The sequence below is a fragment of the Etheostoma spectabile genome, chromosome 9 (genome assembly GCF_008692095.1).
Source record: "Etheostoma spectabile isolate EspeVRDwgs_2016 chromosome 9, UIUC_Espe_1.0, whole genome shotgun sequence".
In the NCBI taxonomy this organism is placed as follows: domain Eukaryota; kingdom Metazoa; phylum Chordata; class Actinopteri; order Perciformes; family Percidae; genus Etheostoma; species Etheostoma spectabile.
Genome location: NC_045741.1, coordinates 28,135,941 through 28,157,750, shown reverse-complemented (window position 1 = coordinate 28,157,750; position 21,810 = coordinate 28,135,941). Strand labels below are relative to the sequence as shown.

The 21,810-nt window shown below is 41.9% G+C and overlaps 1 protein-coding gene across 1 annotated transcript; it reads left to right on the top strand.

Annotated features, from left to right (window-relative positions):
- The first annotated feature begins 11,372 nt into the window (after nucleotides 1-11,372).
- On the top strand, nucleotides 11,373-21,810 carry usp46 (ubiquitin specific peptidase 46). Its single transcript, XM_032526036.1, has 9 exons — nucleotides 11,373-11,744; nucleotides 15,176-15,256; nucleotides 16,248-16,461; nucleotides 18,599-18,837; nucleotides 19,332-19,408; nucleotides 19,509-19,592; nucleotides 19,669-19,866; nucleotides 20,895-20,973; nucleotides 21,060-21,810. Exons 1-9 carry the CDS (start codon nucleotides 11,709-11,711, stop codon nucleotides 21,159-21,161), a joined length of 1,110 nt encoding a protein of 369 aa, XP_032381927.1. The 5' UTR covers nucleotides 11,373-11,708; the 3' UTR covers nucleotides 21,162-21,810.

Here is a 21,810-nt window from a genome sequence, read left to right as displayed (position 1 = left end):
CCTTGAGCAAGGCACTGTACCCCCCCGACTGCTCAGGGTGCTGGTCCAGCTGGCAGCCCCCCCTCTCTGACATCTCTCCATTTGTGCATGAATAGGTCCTGAACATGTGTGTGTATTTCCGGCCTGTGTGTAGTGATTACTAACAAAACAGAGTGTAAATTGTGATTTCCCCACTGGGGATCAATACAATTATTATTATACTTGTATTTTGAGTTTCAAATAGAACATGTTTACCTGCTTTCATGTTAAAAAAAACATTATTTCTTCTCCTGTCTGAATATACCTGTCTGAAACGCCTGTCCCTGTTGTAGCGCCTGTCTCTTTAAGTTTCCCTTCTTAAAAAAATCCCCCTCTGTTTTGATTGGTTAGCGTTTTCAGGTGTCTTCGGGCATCTAATAATAATAATAATATTGATAATACATGGAATTTACATAGAGCTTTTCGCAGACTCAAAGTCGCTCATTGCATCTGCGCTCGTGTCGCTGTGTCATCATTGCAGCCGGGGAATGACTGTAACAGCAGGGGAGTGGCACGTTCCACCTGTATATCTTCCTAAAATAATGGTTATAAAAGTTGATTTTCAGGTTTTTCAAAAAACACAAAAAACTGAGTCAGACGCTTGACATATTTTTGTCAAAAAATGGCATAGGCCATTATTCTAGGAAGGTGACAATATGTATATATTAGTGGTGACATCACAACTGTAAAGTCCAGATGGCTCTTTTAAAGGAATAGTTTCTGAAAACAGGCTGTGTGCATTTCTCTGTGGATTGAGCATTTTGATACTTTTACAGTATTTATATACCTGCATCGACCTTCTTTATAGTATTAAAAAAAGACATGGAAATCTCACTTTTTACAATAGGGGTTCCTTTGGGTTAGGTTAAATAAGGTGGAACATGGCACATCAGGACGGTAGCTGAGAAAACCAACAAAAGAACCTTTTCACCAGTGAGCAGCCCCGCTGTGAAATGTTAATATCTTCCTGCTCTTTATAGCATTAGCGTAAAAAAAAAGAGATAAAGCCCGAGGTGATCCTTCATAGGGCATAGAGCTCATTAATCCTTTGATGCATTCTTGTTTCCTTATTATCGGGTGAGTGCCCTGATGTGCACTCACTGATGGGAAAAGGCGTTCCTGAGATTCACACTCAATCACTGATGCTTTTCTGTCAAGTCTGTCGGTTATTGACTGGAATTGACCTCTACTTTTTCATGTGTGTTTCATTTCTGTGCTCACGTTATAGTGGTTCATGTTTTATTCTACTTTCCTTCCTATTAAACACACACACTACAACTGTCCTCCCAGCCCTTTGACCCGGCACATGCAGACAGACTCAGGAAAGAGGTCCTCCAACACGTTCATTGTGAGAATATGATTCCGTCATGATTGAATGACCCACACATTTATATTCACATGCAGATACACACTCACAAAGACACCCGTGCTTTGGCAAATTATGCAGCGCCACAGACATTGCTCAAAGAATGTGTGTGTCTGATTCAGAGGCAGATGAGGCGAATCTCCCAGCATCTCAAGGCCACCTCCTCCGCAGCGTCTAGCCTTTGGGAGGGCGCTTTAAAGACAGAGAGCGTGTAAGAATACAGATGCTGGGTGTTGTGCGTTAGCGGAAATGCAAAGTGTGATGGCAGTGAAATGTTTTGTTAACTCTTACTATACAGCGTTTTTCTAAATTGAAAGACGTAACTGAAGACGGGATTTTGTGGACATTGCTAAAGTCCTACACATGTTATGTGGTGTGTTTAAGCATCATTGGTTGAGTGCGTTGCGTGCTGTTCTCCTTGATGTGATCATCCCATTGCCTCTGTGCTGGAGTTGACTGCAGGTGACCCTGATGGTTCATGCCTCCCCAGGCGATACTTGGATGCTGGTCAAGTGCACACTCTGCCAACGTCTTTCAGAAGCACATTATGTCTGCTGCAGGGAGGAGTTGCGGTGTCGCTGGGCCATTAGCTTACCACAGAGTAAGAAGAAAAAGACACAGATGGGGCCAGCTGTTAGGAACAATTATGAAAAATGTGTCAGTGTCCCTGAAGGGTACAGACTGTGCTGGACGTGAAAATTGTACAATGAAAAAAGAAAAATACGTGCGTCAGACAGCCTGAAAAAGGGAGTAATTTATCATTTATTCATAAGCATTTATGGGGATTAATAGTGTAAATCATCAGATTTACACTCTGTTAGTAATCACTACACACAGCGGGGCTGCTCACTGGTGAAAAGGTTCTTTTGTTGGTTTTCTCAGCTTCCGTCCTGATATGCCATGTTCCACCTTATTTAACCTAACCCAAAGGAACCCAAATTGTAAAAAGGGAGATTTCCATGTCTTTTTTCACTATAAAGCACACACATGCTCAGGACTTGATCATGCACAAATGGAGAGATGTCAGAGTGAGTGGGCTGCCAGCTGGACCAGCGCCCTGAGTGGTTGGGGGGGGGGGTACAGTGCCTTGCTTAAGGGCACCTTGGCAGTGCCCAGGAGGTGAACTTAGACTTAGACTTAGACTTCTTTTTATTGATCCTTTTGGGATGACTCCCTGGCTCCCTGGAACTGGCACCTCTCCAGCTACCAGTCCACCACCATACTTTGGTCTGTATTTGGACTTGAACCAGCTACTGCCACTCGACCCCCCACCCCCCACCCCCCCACCTCCTCCTTCATCAGACCACTTAACAAATATAGAGATAGCTGTCTCTGATGCTTCACAAATCACAGGTAAGGCGGTTCCCGATTCATAATTTTTTTAGTTTATATGGCTGTTCAATACGTTTTTCTTGCTATAGATTTTTAAGAAACGATCGATTGAACTGCTACATTTTTGAACGGGGTTTGGCTGGACGTTCAGGGTGACAACAACGTTCACACAATATAGTAAAACCCTCCAAGCTATTGCGTGCTAACTTCTGTAGCTGTGTGTAACAGTGCAAGCCTGTGACCAGCGTGAACCAAGATGTCCAACACACTTTTATTAAAGGTCCCATGGCATGAAAATTTCACTTTATGAGTTTTTTTTAACATTAATATGCGTTTCCCCAGCCTGCCCATGGCCCCCCAGTGGCCAGAAATGGTGATAGGTGTATACCGAGCCCTGGGCATCCTGCTCTGCCTTTGAGAAAATGAAATCTGAGATGAGCCAATCTCAAATCTTGCCCCCTATGAAGTCATAAGGTGCAAGAGCAAGTGGCACCTTGTACGGCAGCCTTGGCCACAGTGTATGAATGTGTGTGAATGGTGAATGGTTCCTGCACTGTGGAAAAGCGCTTTGAGTAGTCATTAAGACTGGAAAAGCGCTACATAAGACCAATCCATTTTCATTTACATCTTCCAGTGGCACCGGAGCAATCCCTTAAATGAATCGTCGAGATAGACTCCTTACCTCAACTGCTCTAGGTTGGGGCCCAACCTCAACCACAGTACTGCAGTTGGATCCATAATGACACATCGCTGACATCTCCACAGAATGATTTAACCCTGGAGAGCAACATGAAAGCGGGGAGAGCTCACTGTGCATCTACGCTTTTGGGGACCTGGGAAATGTCCTCAGAAGTATAGCTGCACACTGACTAAAAAAACAACTGCTGAAAACTGATGAAGTTCAATTCAAGGTGAACCTGCACTTTATATTCACTGAAAGATGGGGCCTGCATGAATTAATTTTAGTGCAGCTAGTCCTCTCTTCTGTGGCAGATTCCACTGGTTTGACTCACAAAAGAAATTCAAGGTGAGCGTGGTGATTCTTTTCAAAAGAATATTTTCACTTAGCAGACTAGAAAAAAATGCAGCTGCGTCAGAGAGGAGCTCAACACCTGGTGGAAAAGAACAAATGCAATGCGCAAATTGAAGACGCTCACAAAAACAATGGAATGGAAAGGTCTCATCTTCGATTTCTGATTATCTTTGCTGTTGAGTTTCAATGAGTAATGAGTATGACTATACCCTGTTTAGCTTTAGCCTGAGCTGTCTCCACAGTCGTCTGTCTCCACGCACCTGGCAGAGTGAATTAATGCGGTTCACAGGACTGGAAAGTGGGTCAAGGTCCAGTGCTTTCTGCAGCCATCCCAGCTCACTGTAGACATCTAGCTATACAAAGAGATCTATTGTTATTAACCGTGATTAGGATAAGATGCTGGTGAGCCACCAGAGAAGGAGAAGGGCAGCCCAGGAATCTGGAGCTGCTGTAAAGATGAGGAAAATATGCAGGGTACATGGTATATGAGCATGTGTGCACGTACAGATTTTTGATACACTACCCATTTTAGGCCTGTGCTAATAGGTCCGTAGCACAATATCTGTTTCTCTCATGTTTTATTAGATTCTCTAGTTCTAAATTAAGTTACTGTGCCCTGACAGTTACTGTCCTTGAGTGAATGATCATAAAAAATAGACCGGTACTTTAAATAGCCTGACTGCCACTATTATCCACCGACACTGACTTCCTCATAAACCTGATTGTTTAGATACATGGTTCAGTGAATGTTGCATAAACATCACATGTGACCCCAATCCATTTGGTGCTATACAGCAGTTTTGAAAGACACATGACTGCACTCACCGAAATGCACACATTTATTATACAAGCACTTGTACAGAGACAGGGCTGCCTGTTTTAGATGGTCACAGTGAACTCTTCTGCTCCCGGCTTTGTGCAATGAGAACAATCTCAGTCATTGTGCCCCTGTTGCTGTCTCTCTGACTGAAAGTGGTTGTGGAGCAGAACAGGTGTATGTTTGGGATAGTTGGGGTGGACTCTGCAGGATCGTGCAGAATGAAGATTTGTGGATGTGTGTGGATGTTTTAAGGACTGTAACTGTGAAATGTGATTTTTTTTGATTTTGGAACTGTATAGAATCACAAACAGCTTTACTAGCCAAATTTGGACACAAGGAATTAGACTGGGAACACACAAAATACACATACAGAATACATACAGTACAGCTAAAACGAGGACAGCAAGCTAACAGAGATAAGCAAACATAAACATATAGCTAGCATGGACGTTAGGTGAAAAAATAGTACATGTACATTATGCTTTAGCCAGATAGATAGTTAGTTAGATAGATAGATAGATAGATAGATAGATAGATAGATAGATAGATAGATAGATAGATAGATAGATACTTTATTTATCCTGAAGGAAATTAAGGTGTCCAATAGCTTATACACAACACGCATACAGAGGCACACAGACATGTGACATGTATGACATCCACGCACACATACTACAAAAAAAACAATTTTGATAATCAATTAAGTCATTTCTTGAGCATAAAAGTCAAACATTAACTGGTTCCACTTTCTCAAATGGGAGGATTTTCTCTGTTTCTCTCTTTTACATCGTTGTAAACTGATTTTGACCGTCGGTTGAACAAACAAGAACGTTAAAAACATCCCTCTGGGCTCTGGTAAATAGCATTTTGCATTATTATTTACCACAGTGCATGTGAAAATATTGCTTTTTGGAAGTTTCCATCTTGTTTTTGTCATACAACATTGAATCAAAGAGGATTCTAAGGCTGCGTCAGGTTGCACGACCCCCCCCCCATACAGCTTGAGCAGTTTTCTAGAGAAGACTGTGGAAAAATGTCCAGCTGATGAAGGCCTATCCTTACTGTTGGGAAAATATAACATTCCCAGTCATATGTAACAGTCACTACTCAAGGCTGTGATTGCTTTTTTACATTTTATTTTATAAGTTTAAAAAAACATTTCGTGCATCTACGAAAAACTTACTTGGGGGGATACTTATTCATGCAAGTATTTTATAGTATAATAATGAATGAGTATAATATATCATATGTGGGGGTCTGTTTTTACTTTAATAGGTTTTTGTTGATCAGTGTCAAAAACGCCACATTTAATGAATCATGATGTACTGTATGTTGTAACCAAGGGGGGTTTAAAAATATTATTGATAGGCTTTGTATCTTATGACCTATTTACACACTAAGCGATGAACCGACTTCTCTTTAAAAACAAAAACAAAATAGAATTATCAATCACGAAGATGGGTATTAGTGTGTTCACTTGTGTCACTTAGAACATTTGAGTGCATCCCAAATGTACTGTACCTTTCCTCATATCAACTCTGTGTTCCTGGCAGTACCGATGACACGGAGCAGTTGCCCAGCATGCCAATAGGTCAATATAGCTGTGAGCCTGTTTCTCATCAACAGAGCACCGAGTGCCAGTACCCAGCATGCCTTGTTCCCCTGTTTACAGAAGCAGAGGTCCCGTACATGTAAACTAGGTCTGTTTGGAACAGCGTTCAGCCAATAAGCGTGACAAAGCTGGTGTGTGCAACTAATAATTCCCTCATTTCCTGTTCTCTCAGTTCTGGCCAAGATTTTGTTGTTTTCTCTTTAGCTTCTCAGAAAAACACAGACTATGTTTATTTTATAAGGTTTTAGTGTCCGGGGAGCCCCATGAGTGCAGGGGGAGGAATATTGCCTAACCAGAATACTAACTCTAACACGAGGCCTCGTCTGATTGGACAGTGTTGGAAAACACTCAGAACGAGCCAGAGATGAAGTTGTAAAGATGGGATTTTTAGTAAGGCCACAGAGGCAAAATAGTGACACAAAAATTAACAAAATGATGGAACAAAAGTGTATGAATGTGTGTGAATGGTGAATGGTTGCGTAGAAAAGCTCCATATGAGAACAGTCAATTTACAATTTAAACTTTCAAGAAAATAAAGTTAATTGACTTGGGAGTCACATAATTTAAATAAACAACTGTTCACTAATTGAGCTTAAATCAAGTCACTACTCTGAGGGTCCAACAGACGTACGTCCTGCTCCCTCTACAACAACACTAACATTTCACAAAACCACTACATGCATTGACGACTAATAAAATAACTACACAAAATCCCGGGGCACTTCCTGTTCCCCAGGAAGTCATAACGTTATTTAGACCTAAGGATCGTGGCAAACTTTCCTCTACACAACAAGGAGAGCTCATGCCGGCAAGACAAAGATCATATGTTACCCTCTGCCACCTTTCAAACTCAGTACACAGACACGTAGGTAACAAAGGACAAATTGATTGATTGAGTGATTGATTATTATCACCAGTAATGTTTGTGAAGTAAATGGCACAGTTTTATAGAATGATGTAGCTATAGTATATAAATCTCCGTAGCATAGGATACAGTGGGGCTCAAAAGTTTGGGCACCCCAGGTAAAAACGTGTATTACTGTACATAAAGAAGGCAAGAAATGAGGGAAAAATCTCCAAAAGGCATCAAATGACAGATTAGACATTCGTATAATATGTTACAAAAAGTTAGATTTTAGCACAAGTTATTAACTCTGCATGGTGCCCAAACTTTTGCAGACGCCATTTTTTTGTTTTCTGTTATTTTGAAAGTGTAAATGATGGAAATAAAATCTAACTTTTTGGAACATAGTACACGAATGTCTAATCTGTCATTTGATGCCTTGTGGAGATTTTTTAATCTTTTCTTGGCTTCTTTATGCACGTTAATGCAATTTTTTACCTGGGGTGCCCAAACTTTTGAGTCCCACTGTATATGTATACAAATATGTGTGTGTGTGTGTGTGTGTGTGTGTGTGTGTGTGTGTGTGCATGAAAGCTACAGGAATACTGAAGGGATGTTATGAATGACTAGGCTGACGGATGATGAGTAGTGACATAACGCTAAACAAGCATACAGGCAACCTTTAGATTCAGTCTTTTAGACCCATGTGCCCCTTTACAGAGTTTTTAATCGAATACATTTTATCCCACAGTCCTATTATATTTATGTACCAAGATGTTGCCAATAATTTCAGCTCAAGGTCCAACCATGACTTTTGTGCCAAGAGACCTCACCTTCTTCCCGCCATTCACAAAAGACACACAATTCAAAAGTTAGGCACACACGCACTCCAGAACCTGCCTCTCCCTTTGAATTGTCTGGCAGAAAACAGACACGGACATGCTTATTTTTTTATAAAAGCAACCAGTAACTTCACAGACTGTCGCAACCTGCAGATAAAATACTAATGTTGGGGTCACACTCACATCAACTGAACCTCTGGCAACAGTGTCACATCATCAGTCTAACTGTCAGCATCTAAAGTGAATACAAAAAGTAAGTTAAAAAAAAAAAAAAGTTGAAACATGCATTGCATTGATTTTTCACTTCAAATAATAATGAATTGTCAAAGTAAACGGTCTAAAGTGAAAAAACCAAATATGTCAAATGTGTTTAACAAAGATCTGAGCTGTGATTTATTTTCTCTTTGCAGCCGTCACGACACAATCCCTCGCGCAGTTTTATTTTAACATTTGTTGGCTTCAAATTGACATAAATCTGGTTCTTTCTTTGTATTTTAAAGATTAGGATTTTTTAAAAATCTTTTTATGATGTAACAAAAATACACCAGCCTTTCAGTTTCTTTCAGTGTTGATAGTTTTGGCTTTGTAAAGCCATGAACACACTACATTGTGAAGACTTGTCATCACATATTGAACTTTTGACTTATCCAACTACTGAAATTTAAGTTTTTTTTGTGATGAATCTTGGTTCAGATTCATCCAGTTGGTCTGGAGCTCAGTCTGGGAGCCATAGATTAGATTTTCTAACTACTTTGAAAAAGTAGACGGTTCCAAACCTGTTGCAAAGGTCACCAGGTTGCAGTGGATCCCATTCTAAACTGGAGGTACGGGAATGATGCATAATTCATTCGCCTGTCTTTGTAGCAGCTGAATGACACATCAGCAGAGATGGGAAGGAACGAAGTACAAATACTTCGTCACTGTACTCAAGTAGATTTTTCAGATATTTTTACTTTACTTAACTATTTTTTTTTTTGGCGACTTTTTACCTTTACTCCTTACATTTTAACACAAATATCTGTACTTTCTACTCCGTACATTTTACAAAATTGGCTCGTTACTTACCTGTTACCTAGGTTACACCTGGCTGTTGATTGGATATAATGGCACACAGCCATTTAAAATGTAGCCATTGGCATATAAAGAGCCTTTTCTCCATGTCCACTGTAGTTCCTCAGCGTGCTCTCTAGGGCTACTTTTACTTTTATACTTTAAGTAAATTTCCAAGCCTCTACTTTGTTACTTTTACTTGAGTAAAGAAGTTAAATCAGTACTTCTACTTTTGCCAGAGTATTTTTCAGCACAATTATCTACACTTCTACTTGAGTACGGGAAGTGAGTACTTTTTCCATCTCTGCATATTAGTGCAGCCATCCACATTTGCTGAACTCAGTAGTGTGTGTGTGTGTGTGTGTGTGTGTGTGTGTGTGTGTGTGTGTGTGTGTGTGTGTGTGTGTGTGTGTGTGTGTGTGTGTGTGTGTGTGTGTGTGTGTGTGTGTGTGTGTGTGTGAGTCCACACATTCCCCCTTACTTCTGATCTCCGCCAGCAGCCAGAGAAGGTCCTCCGAGGTTCACCTGTTGGCTGACGAAAAACACGCTGTGGCTACAAAAGTCCTGTCAGCTTCTTCCAAACATGTAGAGACCACCACATACTGGATGACAGAGATCATATCTCCAAATAAACCACCTTCTCTGTTCATCTGAAGCCCTGTGTCAACACACAGGCTGACCTGCACAGCCTGAAATAAAGATAAAACAGATGTTATCTGGTCCACCAGGCTGGGACTAGATCACCACATGGAGAGCTGGAGTTGTTTTCATGCCTATTTTGGTTGCAGGATGAGAATTTGAAATCTTAGTTTTTACAGTGAGCACAGTATCTGTATCCACATATCACGTAATGGCAAACAAAAGCAGTATGAGTCAGGAAAAGGCCAGCTGTATCCAGAGTGACCCCAAAATCCCTTTAATGCAAACTGGAATGAAATAGAAGAAGAGGACCACAATGGAAATAAGTCCAGGACTTTATTGTGTTTTTATCCTCGGTTGTATTTGATGTCTTTTCATGTGTCTTGATACAGTTAAATACATCCGATACTTTTGTATTAGGAGCCAACAAGCTACATGTAATTGTTTCCCTGCCAATCACAAGCATGTCAAGTTTTTCTCAATAAAACCCGTCGGACACATCAAACTGATCAACAATGGAACTCTCTCAAACTGGCAACCCTGTTGTTCTGGGACTTGTTTTTTCTGTGAATACTTTTATTCCTCTGTCCTTTCCCATTCCTTTTGAAGTGCGGTAATCATGATGATTTGTTGTTTTCCTTTCTCATTGTTCACATGCAAATGCAGTAGATAATTGCCAAGAGGTTGTTGTGAAAGCACGAACAAAGCGGGTGATGAATGAGAGAGCCCTGAGGGCCCCGGGGCCCCTGCAGAGCTCTACGGAGGGGACACTTAGCTTTTCCTTATGGCCAGACAATGAATACCTGCAATTGAAATGATCAGTTCTTCAGTCTGCAACATGTCAAGAATGACAATAACTGCCCAACAGTATGTTGAGTGTGTTGAAGGATTGTCTCTAATGATTAAAGGGCTAATCCACAGATTTTATTTTTAATTTTTGGAGTAAGTAAAACATAAGTAGTCGGCTTTAGATTTCTGATGATGTCACCCTGATGATGTTTAGATACGACAAACTGGCAACCAAGAGTTTACAGTAAAAGACGTGAGTGTTTATCAGGCAGGGAGAGTTGCATTATGGGAAGTGTAGGACCCCGGGTTTGAAAGCTATAGGGACTAAAAGTCGCGTAGCTCTGCCTCTGATGCTTTCATTTTATTTATTTATTTTATCTGTATGCAAGTGCCCTTTAACTGAATTAACTAATTGTGTTCTTATTGCTTACTGCTGACAATTGATAGAAAAAATAACTATGAACAACTTTAATAGCCAATGCATTATTTGAGCTTTATACAGCAAAATACAACTTCTATATTCTCAAATCAAAAACAGCCAATTTGTAGACCACACTAACTCCAGGTGAGTGGTATTTTAACATATTTACTGACATTTTATAAATGAAATGAGATAAGATAAGACTTTATTGATACCACACTGTGGAAATTCCCTGTACTAAATTAATCAGTTTATCTTTAAAACAATCAATTGTATTGGATAAATCAATGACTAAATATAACAGGATGACTTTATAACTTTACAGTGCATTGTTAGGGATTCTTTCATTACAACATAGTTATACATAGACCCCACAAAATCTCTTTGAACCATAGACAGTTAAAGAAAAAAACTTTAAACTCATGCCAAATCTGAACTACAACTTCCTCACAGCTTTGCGTCAAATACTTGCTGTTGATTGGTTGCAGTTCACCTAAATTTGACCATCCAGGTTTCTATATGGCTCCATAACCCTGTCAATCAAACTCATTCAATGTGAACCAATCAGCTCTTGAGTTTGTCTCATGTGGGCGGGGCTAGGTCGCTTCTTCACACAGCACGCTTGTTTCCCGGTCGTTGCTAACAACTTGCTGCCTGCAACTTGGTATGTCCACTATCCGCTCGTGCGTTGACGCTTTCCCGCTGTAGTGGTTTCGAGATGTGCGTAAAGATGAAGCCGTGTCGACGCTGAGTGCTGTGGGACTGTCAGCTCCGTGCTGGCTGCATGGTGCTCCGTGTCTCTCTGCCTGCTTTCTGACGCTTGAGGTTTGCAGTCTGGCCTCCAGCCGCGGCTGCGAATTAACTTCATTTCTCAGCGTCGCCTTGCTCCGAAATCAAGGTTTCTTTTATAAAGATGGCGGCGAGGAGGACACTGTGAACTAAATGACTGTCAGAAACATCGCCTCCATTTGTAATATGGTGAGTATCTTGCTGTGTGTGTGTGTGTGTGTGTGTGTGTGTGTGTGTGTGTGTGTGTGTGTGTTGTGTGTGTTGTGTGTGTGTTGTGTGTGCATACCCACAGACAGACACTGCAGGGATGGATGCACAGTGAATTGAACGGTGGTCTCTACTTATCCACATTGTCACATGTCGGTGGTCAGAAAGGCTAAACCTTCATATTAATATGTCCTAGACCTTTATACACTGCTTCTTCCTTGTCGCGTGACATTGCGCGTTCAGACGACACGTGATTGGCAGGTGAATGAAGCAGCGCGCGGCTTTTGACAGCTTGTTGTGACTGCGTGATGTGGTGCTACTGCAGGGAGCCTTCCCTTTGATTGACACCGGATGTGTGAAAAGCCTGCAGTGCTGGTCTGCAATAAACTGGTGTTACACTGCATCCCATGCAGAACAACTTCTAGACTTAGACTTCTCTTTATATATTTATTATATATTTTTTATTCTACGTATTTGTATGAGTTTTACAGACACATTGGTGAAAATAGACCTTCTTAACAAGTGTTACGGCACTGCTAAAGATAATGGTAGACATTATGTGATAGGGTTTACTAACCGTTACTTTGGTTTGCAGGGCTGAGTGATTATGGTTGAAATCACAACAGCCATTTGAATATTTTCCTATTATTCTCATTATTCGGGGTGGCAGTAGCTCAGCCCATAGAGTTGGGTTGGCAACCGGAGGGTCGCTGGTTCAAGTCCCTGTACGGAGTGTGGATTGGTAGCTGGAGAGATGCACTTCACCTCCTGGCACTGCCAGGTGCTCTGAAGCAGAGCACCGTCCCCCCCCCCCCCCCCCCCCCCCCAACGCTCAAGGCGCTGGTCCGGTACTGGCAGCCCCCCCCCCCCCACACACACCCCTGACAACTCTCCATTTGTGCATGAGTCCTGAGCATGTGTCTTTCAGGCCTGTGTGTAGTGATTACTAACAAAACAGAGTGTAAATTGTAATCTACCCCTAAATTATAAATACAAATTATTATGTGTTGATTAATTGTATTGTTTATAAAATGTCAGGAAATGGGAAACAATGCCAGTTATAATAACCCAATGTTATGTAAAATTCACTTTATGACTATTTGACAAAGAAACGCCTCAAATCTTGAGATTTGAGAATATGTTTGGTGTTTTGTCCTCATTAGTTTCCCCCAGCCTAAGGGCTCTGACACACCAACCCGACGGCCGACCGTCAGCAGAAAAGGCAGTCGGATCACCGCCCCCCCCCCCCCCCCCCCCTCTCTCCGAGTCGGTCAAAAAAAGTGCATCGGAACACACCGAAGCGACGCGAATTCTGCGCGTGCACGAGACGTAATACGTAATCTGTGTTGTCGCCCAAAAAATGCAAAGCGGAAATGACGGAACATCTCTCTAGACGCCGTAAACACAACAGCATGCTGTCGTCACTCATTGTTTTCATCAGAGAACGTTGATAGTGGTCAAGGAGGATCGTTGTTGTCATTCCTCGCTGAACAGAAGGAAATACGATGGCGATTAATGAGATACAGGGGTCGTCCACTCCGGTTTTCTCGTGCACTGATTCGCTAGTCGAGAGCTAGCAGTCCACCAATCAGATTGGTCATTGAGTCCGATTCAACAAGTCAAATTGGGCAAAGGACAGACTCGAGTCACCGTCCTCGCCAGACTGTCTATAATCGGGTTGTGTGTGAGCGCCTTTAGGTGGCGTCTTCAAATGGATTGTTTTACCCAACCAACCTGGAGAGACGGTCATTCTCCTTTTAAGATCAACATACCGTATGAATGAATCAATCAACTCTAGCTTTGCTATTGATGTTGATGTATCACAATGTGGCAAATGTATAAAAAATGAGATTAGACAAATAATCAAACTGACGTTTAATGCAATAAACTGTTTTTCATTGCTGACAGAACTCTAACGATGTGTAAAACAAAACCATCCGTAACTCATTTAGTTAGTTATCGATTGAAATGTGCCTGCAGGCTCATAAATATGGAGCTAGATTTGTTTCTTTGTTTTCTTACATGTGAGAAAATAAATGATCTGAGAGAAGAAGAAAACAATGCCAGAGAGAAAAAGTTATCACACTGATAGCAAAAAAGCATTTCATGACAGAAAAAAATAGTTGAGAGAAAAAGTTTTAATACCAATAGCAAAAAATTATAATATTTGAGACTTAAAAAAAGCTTAATTTGAAATTTTAAAATTTCTGAGAGGAAAAAAATCTCTCTCAAAATACTCTTTTAAACTCTCAAATATGCATTTTTTGCTATCGGTGTGAAAAAAAAAAATTCTCTCAAAAGAAATGGGTTTCTCTCAAAACGTTACTCAAATCTAGCCCCATTCATAAACTGCAACATGAATTACTGGCAATATGTTGATAAGGACTTCCAGACATTTAAAAGCACATAATGAGAAACGTTGTACTAAAGGTTTGCAGCTATAACTATTTATAATACAAAGTCTGTGGGTGTTGTGGTTCTTCTGCTCTGCAGTTCTGTACTCAAAGCCTGCATTGTTTTCTTTGAGACCATCAAGGATACGTCTTTTATTCTTTTAAATAAATGATGCCACCACCTGCTATTTATAATAGCGCTCCAAAGTCAAAATGTGGCATCAGGTGTCAGAAGCCGTTGCATGGATGTTTCATTTTTCTCTCACTTGGTGTGTTGTGTGTGTATTTTTATGGACTTTCAGGAATTTGCCCACTATTTTCTCTCAAGTTGTGTATAATAAAGATCACTGTTTGCATTCTAAGACTTCCCACATGGGAAGAATCAGTTTGTATGTCGTGTACAGTTCTGTGCTTGGACTTGAGCTCCGACGGGAAGCGGTCAGTTGGACAAAGAGGCATTCACTGTCTGCTTTTGACGGGAGAGAAATGACAGTCATTGAAAGTCAAAGCCTTCCCCGAACTAAATTGTCTTGTGTTCGCTCAACAAAGCTGTGGTTCATTTGGAAAAGCTTTGAGCTCTGACAGGTGAAAAGGCTCTGACAAGAGATAAGTGGTCTGCCTCTGCAATCAGGTGCAAAATACTCCTGACTTTAGAGCGTCTATTTAGACCATATCCTTTTTCAACTTTGATAGGAGGGGTAATAGGTTTTTTTCTGGCAAGAAAAGACTTCACGACGAGCTACGGCATTCTCCTGGAAGTTGATGCATTGACATTTGGCAGAAAGGATTATTTTGTCAATTATACTGCACAAAAGAGAGGCCTCTCATTTGGCTTTATCTCTATCTACAGCTTTAAACTCTCAGTAGTCCTTCACTACACAACATTTCCATATTCATTTGCCTGAAGACTAGACAAAGCAAGTGAGGCTCTCTAATAGCTGACTGATCTGTGTTGTATAAGATGATGTTGACAAAAAACAACATTGTCAGGTTTCATATTTTGAGTCTGTGTTTTTTTAGGGCACCAATGCCTCTGCTCTGGAGAAAGACATCGGCCCGGAGCAATTTCCTATCAATGAACACTACTTTGGATTGGTCAATGTGAGTATTAGGGGTGTACCATTCAGAAAATGTCACAATTCTGATTGCGTGTGTGCGTGTGTGCGTGTGTGCGTGTGCGCGTGTGCGCGCGCTCATATCCATATTATTCATGTGGATTTGTTTGTTATTTTAACACCCTGTTCTGTTCTATGTTGTGTGTGAAGTCTGTAAGTTTCTGGGACCTTGAATTTCCCCTTGGATCAATACAGTTTCTATCATGTGATTGCAGTAGACATACAATAAAATAAATTATGAATCGATTTTTGGAATTCTATTCAAATACAAATTGATTTTTTGCACACCCCTAGTGACTATCACTAAATTCTCTCATACATTAACAAAGGGCACTGCCAAAGAAACCCTGGTGTCATTTTTCAAAACACACTGCCATGGGACTCGGGTGAGTCACGTCCTCTGCTGAATAGCTAGCACTAAAGGTAAGACTGTTGGCCAATATAGGGATGTTTTGTTTTCTTAATATATCATATCACATAAACACCCCCAGATGCTGTCTCCGCCAGATGGATAAAAACAATTGGTCACATCTGTGTTAGGCCTGCACAATTCTGGGAAAAATCTGAATCACGATTGTTTTGCTTAGAATTGATATCGATAGAATTGAAGTTGTTGATGTAAATGTGATCAATGTCTCCCTGTTTATGAGCTTTGGCAATACCGTATGTCACTATAGTCATGCTAATAAAGCTTCTTTGAATTGAGTTGAATTGATATCACAATTCTCTGCAATGATTTTTTTGACCATAACAAAACAAATTGGCAGTACCAAACATAGATTTTTTTTTTTTTTTTGTTAAGTTATTTAAAAATGAAATTGTGAACAGGGTGAATCGAGATTGGGATTTTATAATGATTAATCATGCAGGCCTTATCTGTATTCTTCCACCAGCTCAATTAACAATCAGTCTCTTAATAAATGGACTGAACCCCCCTTTTCTGTTCTCATCTTTGCCCCTGCCCCTCCCTTCCTCAGTTTGGAAACACATGCTACTGTAACTCGGTGCTCCAGGCTCTCTACTTCTGCCGGCCTTTCCGGGAGAATGTGTTGGCTTACAAAGCCCAGCAGAAGAAGAAGGAGAACCTGCTCACATGCCTGGCTGACCTCTTCCACTCCATTGCCACACAGAAGAAGAAAGTGGGCGTCATCCCGCCCAAGAAGTTCATCTCCCGCCTACGGAAAGAGAATGGTGAGAGCCCAGTCCCGGTTCAGTGGAAGACATGTAGGATTGCTAACATGCATTGGTCCAAACTGAAGTCACATTATCAAAACTCTTCACATAGTCCGCCAACAGAAGTCTGTGTGGACATAGTCTCGCATTGCCAGACCTTCCTCCACAGCACTGCGGAGGAGGGTCTGGCTAGTCCACACAGCATTCTGTGATCCAAAGGCTCCCGCTAGAACTATTTTGATAATCAATTAATCAGGCATTTTTTTCAAAAAAGAAGTACAAAATTCTCAGATTCCAGCTTCTAAAATGAGATTTTTTTTTCTTTTTTTTCTTTTTCTTTTTTTTCTTGACAAACCAGATATTTGAGGATGTCATCTTGGAAAACACTGATTGACATTTTTCACAATTTTTTGACATTTTATAGACCTGTTTATGATTATTTTAAAAGAATCGTTAGTTGCAGCCCAAGTCTCCATGAACTTTACATGCCATCCAAAGTAGCCTTTCTATTTAGTCTTCTTGTTTTCTCCACAGACATGTAAACAGTCGGAGAGTGGAGATGTGTGGTTTTGTATTGTGTGTGAGTTGCAGTGCTGGCTGTAGTGTAGTCTGAATACTGGAGGTGAAGGGCAGGTGCATGTTGGAGCTAAGGTCATTCACATAGTGGAGCTGACAGAGACCGACTGTTCTCTGCTGTCCATATTGAGGAAGCTCTTTATGTGAATGAACAATGCAATCTCTGTTGGGATCCAGCTTTGGTCAGCTACCCACCCCCCACCCCCACCTTCCAATCCCCCAATCCTAACTTGTTAGATTTTTTAACTTTCACATACATATCTGTCAAAACAGAAGTGCGTATGGATGTTGTTATAATCAATATAGCCTTTTGATTTTATTTACATGATGTGCAGTACTGTAGACGTCATTAGCAATTAGCAAATCATTAAAGCAGCCAGTTAGCTTAGCTCAGGCCAAAGACTAGAACCGAGGAGGAGGGGGGAGCTAGCCTAGTTCTATCTTAAGGTAACAAAATCTGCCGAGTAATTAACACCTTGTATCTGGCTTATGTACTGCGTACAAAAACCAACATGTAAAATCAAGGAAACAAAGGACGATAATTGGGAGATTTTGAACCAGCTCGGAGTCATCTTTGTGTGGGCAAGTGTTCCCTCCTTTGCGCCAGTGGATGCCACTGAGCTCTGGGCAGCGGAGGTCTACCTTTATCCGCCGGATCTCAGACGCGTTTCGCATCATCTGGTGGATTTGATCAGACCCCTGCTACCCGGGGCTTTGTGTGCTGGAGTCTAAACACACTGCCCACATTGCCATGACACAGCGCCGGAGGTTATGAATCAGCAAAATATGTCTTAAAGAGCCTGTTACTTGGCTGGGAGTAGTTGCTAGACAACCAGCAAAGACTCCAGGAAGTTACTGATCCCAGCGAGATATCACGTGTTAAAAAGTGTTTCGAGATATACCGATACCAGCATCAGCATCGCCTCCGATGCTGCCTAAATCACTGGTATCTGGAAGTACTGGAGTTTATGCACCGATCAATACCACGTAATAAACCTCTAAAGAAAATCTACGTTAAAATAGTTTATTTTCTTTTTCTGTTATGACTGACTGCCAAACTGGATAATTAAAGGAAGTTCTGTGGCGTTTTGTGTGGACCATCTCTACTTTAAAGGTGCTGCTATGTACATTTTGTTCCCCAACAGAGCCAGGCTAACTGTTTCCGCTTCTTTCTAGTCTTTATGCTAAGCTAAGCTAATCGGCCGCTGGCTGTAGCCTTATCTTAAACAGTGCCATGAGAGTAGTATCGATCTTCTCATCTTACTCTGTCACAAAGCAAAAAAGCGTATTTTCCATAATGTCAAACTTTCTCCTTAAAGGGAAGCTGTGATTTAGGCCATATGTTGCTTGACACGAAGCTATTCAGCGGTCTAACAAAAAGTAACTTTGACAGATTTTGATATAGGCCTCATGCAGAACTAAGTGTGCAGAATTACTATGTACAGAAATATTTAATTCAGATAATCCTTATGAAATGGCTGGAATCAAGATCAGTGGCCAAAACACTTGCCTGGGACATCCAAATCATTTCCCCTCTATGAGTTATCTCCCCTTACTTCATCTCTGCGTCTTACTACAGATCTGTTCGACAACTACATGCAACAGGATGCCCACGAATTCCTCAACTACCTGCTGAACACGGTGGCCGACATCCTGCAGGAGGAGAAGAAGCAGGAAAAGCAGAACGGGCGCCTCAAGAACAATGGCACTGCCGTCACCACGGAGACCGAGACGGAGAACAAGACAGAGCCCACATGGGTTCACGATATCTTCCAAGGCACACTGACCAATGAGACCCGCTGCCTCAACTGTGAAACGGTGCGTGTGGCTCACCTTTATTCGCCCATTGAGTGTTTGTTAGGGAGCAGTATATTTAACGTTGTTAACCATCCCCGGCTCGGTGTCACCCTGGAAAAACAGATCTGTCCTGCATAAGTCTGGGAAAGGGATTAGCCTTTTGTAGAGATGCAACAAGACAAAAGACAAAGCGCTGAACACACCCGGAGGGCTTCCGGCCACCCACTGTACGTCAAGGCTGGCCGGGGCTTTTGTCCTCATAATTTTGAGGGCGAGGAGTGGGAGGGGTTGCCCAGAACTACCCCTGCCGACACCACGCCACTCTAGTGCGCAGAGACAAAAGCTACTCAGTACAAATCAGCATTTCAAAGACGTGTGTGGGTGTGGGTGTGGGTGGGTGGACAGGCAGGGTGTTATGTCACAGCACAGCAGGCCTATCGTCACTGGCTCAGTCAGAGAAAACCCCCAGTTTAGTTATGTTATGGTCTCTCTCTCTCTCTCTCTCTCTCTGACAGGTAAGCAGCAAAGATGAAGATTTTCTGGATCTTTCTGTGGATGTGGAGCAGAACACGTCAATAACACACTGCCTCAGGTAGACTTGATTTATTACACGTTCAGTCCTAGTCAGAAGGCCCTTTGGTGAGAATGAGATTGAATAACCAAGCCGTCCTGTGGCGTGCTCTCCCCTCCAGGGACTTCAGTAACACAGAGACGTTGTGCAGTGAATACAAATACTACTGTGAGGCATGCTGCAGCAAGCAGGAAGCACAGAAACGGTCAGTAAAGCCCTGAGCTCAACACCACTGTCATGTGTCACCATACACGTTTCTGAGCATGTATGCTTTTCTGCAGGATGCGCGTCAAGAAGCTTCCCATGATCCTGGCACTACACCTGAAGAGGTTCAAGTACATGGAGCAGCTGCACCGCTACACCAAGCTGTCCTACCGGGTGGTGTTCCCCCTAGAACTTCGTCTGTTCAACACGTCCGGGGATGCGGTCAACCTGGATCGCATGTACGATCTAGTAGCTGTGGTGGTTCACTGCGGCAGGTACGGCCTGCCAAATACCAGTCCACAATAAAAGACCTTAATACGAGTTGTAGTGCGGTGGCACTTGATGACCAACTAGCTATGTAAAGATATATCGTAGTGTAAGGGTTCAACTTTTCATTCCCTCAACCTTCTGCAGACTCACTGATCTGACTTCACATTAGATGAGCTCCATAAGAAACATGTTTTGGCTGGTGGTCCTCTGACTGTAACATAGGGCTCATTGATTCTTGCTGGATCCCGTCACTTTATTCTATATAATATTAAGACAATAGTTTTGCATTTTGGGAAAGTGCCCTTTCTTGCGAAGAATTAGATGAGAAGATCAATACCACTCGTGTCTGTACGGTGAAGTCCTCATGTTTGACTCATTGTTGATTGTTTGAGCTTCACTGCAGAATGATGATGATGTGTATGCAGAGTTTGACACATTCATCTGCTGAAGGGTGGAAGTCTCCTACCATAAATATGAGTTAAAGATGTGTACGAACAAGATGATCGTAGGGAATCACAACTAGTTTGGAAGCCAATGTCCTCCAAGTGTGAGGACTTTTCCATGAAATACGAGACACAGCAGTTCACGTTAGAAATGAAAAATATTAGCATGTTCATTGGAAATATTCTCACTGTGGGGACAAGACTTTAGGCAAGAAAGCGAATAAGCCTGTCTCTCAAAAACTATTCCTTCAGAAACAGCAGCGTGAGTGTTGAGGACCTTGGCCGGAGTCTCAGAATCACTTGGAAAGTTGAAGAATACCTTTTAACATAAATGTGACATCACAATCACTTTTAGGGCAAATTGTGAAGCAAATTCCCCCAAAATGTAAATGTTGTGAATCTTTCTTAAACATTTACGAATTATTGAAATCCTAATTAAATGACGATGAACATCGGTGTTGTGCATTTCTGTTGCACGCATGACTTCAGCGGCTCCTGCAGGAAGCTGAGACAGATGTAGTACAGTGTGGGAGTTTTGGGTTTGCAGCGTGTTTACAACAGAGACTCACTGTTTGCCTCTGTTTCATCAGCGGCCCAAACCGAGGCCATTACATCACCATCGTGAAGAGTCACGGCTTCTGGCTGCTGTTTGACGACGACATTGTGGAGGTGCGTCACTTGACTGTTTTGCTGTACATGTGCATTCACTGTTGTTCTTTACCTTCAGTAAGCAGCATCTTGCTTGTGTTGTGCAGAAAATCGATGCCCAGGCCATCGAGGAGTTTTACGGGCTTACCTCAGACATCTCCAAGAACTCTGAGTCAGGATACATCCTCTTCTACCAGTCCAGGGAGTGACTGGACCTGGATCAGGGACACAGCAGAAGACTAAAATAGGACAAGACCTTTTTTTTTTTTTACCTTCAGCCTAACAGACCCAGACTCCTGCCATCTCCATCCCATCCTGTTCCCATCCCCCATCCCATCCTGTTCCGACCTCGTGCCAATCCTCTGTCCCATCCCCGACCTCTGGCTTTAGCTGTGCTTCATCTTTCTCTCCATGTAACTTGTTTCTTGCCTTTTAGTCACCTGCATCTGGACTGCACTTTAAAAACGAAAGCAAAAAAAAAAGCTCAACAGCATGACAAAAAAGGTGTCTGTGGAGTCCCACGCACAGTGTAGACTGGTGGGAGGAGCCTGCAGATGTGATTCTCCACCAGATACGAGGTGGGGTTGAAGAGTCTGATGCAACACAGACTGCTGTCAGAAATTGTTGAAATGATTTATATGTATATAAGGTCTTCTTCCATGATGCGTCACCCCTGTTTAGTTCCTTTCATTAGGGCTATTTCCCCATCACTGTTCAGTCCGTTGATATGTTCCTGTCCCTAGCAGATGCATGAGAAGAGAATCAAGTTGGAGACAAACACTGTATAATGGCTAGATTTCATGCATTTTCGATGGTTTAGAAGCAATATCTGAGCACTATTTAGAGAGCACTCACAAG